This window comes from Dipodomys ordii, unplaced genomic scaffold (assembly GCF_000151885.1).
Source record: "Dipodomys ordii isolate 6190 unplaced genomic scaffold, Dord_2.0 Scaffold32, whole genome shotgun sequence".
Lineage (NCBI taxonomy): Eukaryota > Metazoa > Chordata > Mammalia > Rodentia > Heteromyidae > Dipodomys > Dipodomys ordii.
Genome location: NW_012267248.1, coordinates 4,404,739 through 4,410,593, shown reverse-complemented (window position 1 = coordinate 4,410,593; position 5,855 = coordinate 4,404,739). Strand labels below are relative to the sequence as shown.

At 45.7% G+C, this 5,855-nt stretch overlaps 1 protein-coding gene across 1 annotated transcript; it reads left to right on the top strand.

The window, feature by feature from the left end:
- Positions 1-588: 588 nt before the first annotated feature.
- Positions 589-1,602, top strand: Fam50b (family with sequence similarity 50, member B). The gene has a single exon (XM_013016661.1). The coding sequence runs from the start codon at positions 589-591 to the stop codon at positions 1,600-1,602; it is 1,014 nt and encodes a 337-aa protein (XP_012872115.1).
- The last annotated feature ends 4,253 nt before the right edge of the window (positions 1,603-5,855 follow it).

Sequence of the window (5,855 nt, the reverse complement as noted above, 5' to 3'; positions counted from 1 at the left end):
CTCAGCATTACCACTCTGCAGGGAAGGGCGTGCTGGAAGGTGCTGCCACAAAACTGACCCCTGTCCTGGCTTGCTTCTCCCCTCGGGGGAGGAGGGCAGTCCAACTGAGGAGATAGGGCTGGCCTGTACCACCAGGACACATATTTTCTTCTTGTGCCTAATACTCAGAAACCCATACAGATTGGCTGGGAGCTCTGGCTGTTACAAGTCTGTGCTTGATCAGACGGCTAGACAGGTAAGGTTTGTTCTGTGCGGGTCTCCTTGCCCTGCCCTGCACTAAGTAGTCACACTTGACAATGTCAGTTTAATGGAAGGGAAGCCTCCTTGCCTTGGTGACTCTAGCTATCCTCCAGTGCCCAGCAGCCTCCTGTGATAGGTGGCTGCCACAAGGTAGCCCAGAGACAGAACCTTTCCACTCTACTGTAAGGCACTCACCTGAACTGTTAATAAAGCTGCCCTGTTGTAGGATCTTTTCTATTGATGACCTTTTCCCTTATTGCTACAGAATCTGTGAATTAACCCAGAACCGTAAGGCGTGAGGAAGGAAGAGGACTCCACCCGTGGCGTGGGCTGCACTGAGCGGCGGGCATGGCGCAGTACAAGGGCACCATGCGGGAGGCCGGCCGGGCCATGCACCTGATCAAGAAGCGCGAGAAGCAGAAGGAGCAGATGGAGGTGCTGAAGCAGCGCATCGCGGAGGAGACCATCATGAAGTCCAAGGTGGACAAGAAGTTCTCGGCTCACTACGACGCCGTGGAGGCCGAGCTCAAGTCCAGCACGGTGGGCCTGGTGACCCTGAACGACATGAAGGCCAAGCAGGAGGCCCTGCTGAAGGAGCGGGAGATGCAACTGGCCAAGAGGGAGCAGCTGGAGGAGCGGCGGCTGCAGCTGGAGATGCTCCGCGAGAAGGAGCGCAGGCGCGAGCGCAAGCGCAAGATCTCCAACCTGTCCTTCACGCTGGACGACGGCGAGGTCGAGGATGGCGACGGCGGTGACCACAACCACGACCAGGACAGCGCGGCTGTGACCAGCAAGGGCAAGAAGAACCTGGGCAAGAATCCCGACGTGGACACAAGCTTCCTGCCTGACCGTGACCGGGAGGAGGAGGAGAACCAGCTGCGGGAGGAGCTGCGCAAGGAGTGGGAGGCCAAGCGCGAGAAGGTGAAGAGTGAGGAAATGGATATCACCTTCAGCTACTGGGATGGCTCGGGCCACCGGCGCACCGTGCGCATGTGCAAAGGCAGCACGGTGCAGCAGTTCCTGAAGAAGGCATTGCAGGGGCTGCGCAAGGACTTCCGTGAGCTGCGGGCCGCTGGCGTGGAACAGCTCATGTACATAAAGGAGGACCTCATCCTGCCCCATTACCACACCTTCTACCACTTCATCATCACCAAGGCCCGGGGCAAGAGCGGCCCGCTCTTCAACTTCGATGTGCACGATGACGTGCGGCTGCTCAGCGATGCCACCATGGAGAAGGATGAGTCCCACGCGGGAAAGGTGGTGCTGCGCAGCTGGTACGAGAAGAACAAGCACATCTTTCCCGCCAGCCGCTGGGAGCCCTACGACCCCGAGAAGAAGTGGGACAAGTACACCATTCGGTGATGCCCCTGCCACTGCCCTGCGCGGAGAGGCCGCCAGGAGGGAAATCGCACAGGTAGCTTCGTCCTCTAACTGCTGAGTTCTGGTTCCTGAATTTAATAAAGACAGGGGTTCCTGTTGTTCAGATTTGGTCATTCTGTTGTTGACATTATTTAGTTGTTTGCTTGTTTTTCAGAGTATTTTGAATGTTGTTGAATAGCTTCATGGCCTGGCCCTTTGTATCATGGGGGGGCACATAGTATGATTTTTAAAAAATGGGTGCATTTTTTGGTTTAATGGCTTTGAGCACAGACTTCACAGACAAACCAGCTGGGTATGATTTCCCTGTTCTGTTTCCTCGCTGTGAGATCCTGAACAAGGTTATTAAACACTGTGACTTGGTTTTCCCACATATGGAATCCAATACCATAAAGCCCCTACCTCAAAAGGCCAAATGAGGAGTAAAGGAGTTAATATATGTAAAGAATTTAAAACCCAATAAAAGTCTTCTGTTATTCTTGTGGCCTTGGTTGCTTTAGTTAAAGGATTGTTCTGACACTGTTCTGAAACGTCTGAGGCCAAGGTGGACCTGTTCATCACCGCTCCCAGGATGACTGGTTGGTGATGAGTCCGGCTCACAAAGGCAGTGAGCAGCCTCACTCTTGTGCTTCATAGCTGGATGGTGTAGCCTCCCAGCTGCTATGTGGATATATTGTCAGCACTGTCAGTTTCCTTTCTGCCAGAAGTTCCAAAATGACTCAAGGTGACATTATTATAGATCCTAGTTTTAAATTTTTTATATTCTTGTGAACTGTTGTGTGCATGTGTGTGTGTACACTCACATGTGCTCTACTTTCTGGTATTTGATTCAGCAAGTGGCTGGTGTTTTAACCATCTATTTAACCATCCAGTTCCAGTTTTTTGTTGGTTAACTGGATGTAAGAGTCTGCCCAGGGAACTGGAGGTGTGGCTTCAGTGATAGATTGCCAGCTTTGCATGGAAAAAGCCAAGCAAGTCCTGAGTTCAAGCCCTAGTACTAGCACAAAAATAACATTGTTACCTCAAAAGAAAATAGTTGAGCGGGCATTGATGGCTCAGGAATGTAATCTTATCTATTGAGGAAGCTGAGATCTGAGGATTATGGTTCAAAGCTAGCCAAGACATAAGACATCTCCAATTAACCACCAAAAAGCTGGAAGTGGAGCTGTGGCTCAAGTGGAAGAATACTAGCCTTGAACAAAAAAAGCTTGGGGACAGTGACCAGAACTGTCCATAAAAACAAACCTATTTGGGTAGAAAAAAAACTTGCTCAGATTGGCTCCAAATATTGATTCTCAGATTTGAGCCTCCTGAGCCTTTTAAGCAGTAGCTATTTGACAGCCAGCTAATTTTTATTTTAAAAAAAAATACTATTTTGTCTTAATTATTGAAGTTTTAGATGCTCCCTTTCCCTTCCTCTTAAATTCCAAGGTATATTTTGCTCTTGCCGTGACCTAGTCCCAGCATAGGGTGTTGGAGAAACATTTCAAGTTCTTGCCCCAGCCCATAAACAAGGACTTGGAAAGAATATTAGGCTCTAGGCTACTGGCATCCAGCCTTGGCTGTACCTTAGGATCCCCAGACAGCTCTCAGGCCACACCCAACCAAACCCCTGAAGGCAGAACAGTCATCAATGCATTATGAAGCAGCTTAGGTATTCCTGGTGCTGTCAAGCTGCAGACAGAATGCTCAAGGTTGCCCTCTCTCCACCTCTTCTTGCCTATTTTTCTCACATGAGCAAGCAAGGTCAGGGCCCATGATACCCTTGGCTCTGACTCGCTTCATTAGAAGCAAGGCTTTCCTACCAGAGCTGAGATCCTTGGGCCACTATCAGCACTTGGAAGCTTGTCAGAAAGCAGAAGCTCAGGCTACACCCCAGACCTGCTGACTCAGCATGTATGTCCCAACAGTATACCAGGTGATTCACCTACACACTCAGGTTTCAGGAGCCTCTGGCTGGCCAAATGTTTAGTGTCTATCAACACTTGAATGTGTCAGCTCAGGGCCTAAGCTTAGGGCTGTTAATACTAGAACCGCACCTCTCAGCCAAGCCCTCTTCTCCAGTCTAGCCTTCAAGGTTTGTATGCTGACCACAGTCTACTCCTGCCACTATTTCTTTTATTATTACTATTATTTTTGACATTTTATATATATAAGTTTTTTTTTGGTCAGTCATGGGCCTTGAACTCTGGGCTTGGGCTCTGTCCCTCAGCTCTTCAGCTCAAGGATAGTGCTCTACCACTTGAGCCACTTCTGGTTTTCTGGTGGTTTATTGGAGAGAAGAGTCTCACAGACTTTCTTGCCTGGGCTGGCTTTGAACCATGATCCTCAGATATCAGCTTCCTGAGTAGCTAGGATTAAAGGCATGAACCACCAGTGCCCAGCTATGTATATACTTTTTACAAGGTACAAAATGGTGTTTTAGTTTTAATATGATACGGTGATGTTAGTATATCTAACATCTCAGATACTTCCTTGTTTTGAGAAATTTGTTCTTCATGTTACTGAAATGTTCAGTACTCAACTATCAGCTGTATTCACTATGTTGTGTAGCAAACCTAAAAAATTCACATTTATGCTGGCCACTGGTGGCTCATGCCTGTCATCCTAGCTTCTCAGGAGGCTGAGATCTGAGGATCGCAGTTCAAAGCCAGCTTGGGCAGGAAAGTCCTTGAGACTCATCTCTAACCACCAAAAAGTTGGAAATGGAGCTGTGGCTTAAGAGGTAGAGTATGCTAGCCTTGAGCACAAAAGCTCAAGGACAGTGCTGAGGCCCTGAGTTCAAGCCTCAGGACCAGCATACATGCAAAAAATTCACATAAGCCATGTACTGGCTACTCACTCCTGTAATCCTAGCTACTCAGAAGATTGAGACCTAAAGGATCATGATTGGAATCCAGCAGCTAGATCATGAGATTCCATCTCCAATTAACCAGGAAATAACCAGGTGGCAAAGTACCAGCTATAAGGGAAAAAGTTTCATGACAGTACAAGGTCCTGGGCTCAAGCCTTGGTACCAACACAAAAGAAAAGTTCACATTTATTTCTTCTGAGACTTTGAATGCTTGGACTATTCTATTCCTCCCCCATTAAGTCTTTGGTAGCCACCATTCTATTTCAGAGTTCAGTTGTTTTAGATTCCACATAGGAGAAAGCAATTTTCATTTCTCTTTGGCTTATTTAACTTAGAATCCTATTCTCATATTCCATTCCTGTTGTCACTAGTGAAGAGTTTCCTCCTTTTTGAAAGTTGAATAGTATCCTATGATGTATATACATACGTATACAATACATATATGTATATGTATATATATGTTTTCTATTGTTTCATCCCTTGTTGACCATTTGGATTGATTCCCCAACTCACTGTGAATAGTGCTACAATGGACAAGAGAGAACAGACATCCTTCCACACATGGATTTCAATTCCTTGGTGTATATATCTCCAGAAGTGGGATTGCTAGATCCTGTGATAATTCTACTTTAGCTTTTGAGAACTTTCTGTACTGTTTCCCATCGTGGTTAACTAATTTATATTCTACAAACTGTGTAAGTTTCCCTTTTCTCTGCATCCTCATCTTCTGTCTTTAGATAATGGTCACCCTAATGGGTGTGAGATGACAGTTTATTGTACTTTGGTTTATTGTGGACTGGTGATACTGTGCCTTTTATCATGTTTCTCTTCCCCATTAGCATGTCTTCTGAAACTTGGCTCTTCAGGTCACTCATTCATTTCTTAACTCAATTATTTGGGGAATTTGGCCCTATAGTTGAGGTCCTTATGCATTTTGGGTATTAGTGCTTTATCATGTGTATGAATTGTAAGCATTTTTCTTGCAATCTGAACATTGCCTCGTCCTTCTGTTCCCTTTGATGAACAGAAGCATTTTATTTTGAATCTTTTTTTGCCTCTTTTTGCTTTTATTGACTGCAATAAATACAAGAAACCTTGCCGGGACTAATGTCAGTTTTTTTTCTTGTATGTTTTCTTCTAGTACATTTACAGTCCAAGGTCTTATATTAAGTTTTCTATACATTTTGAGTTGATTTTTTATATTGAGAAAGGAGTCTAATTTCATTCTTTTGAATATGCAAGCATTTCTTCATCATTTTGATATTATTTAAGCTTAGTTTCTATTTCATATCACACACACACACACACACACACATAATTGTGGCTTGAATAAGACTATTTCTGTACCTCATAAAAGACTGGAGGTAAATTTGCCATATCCCAA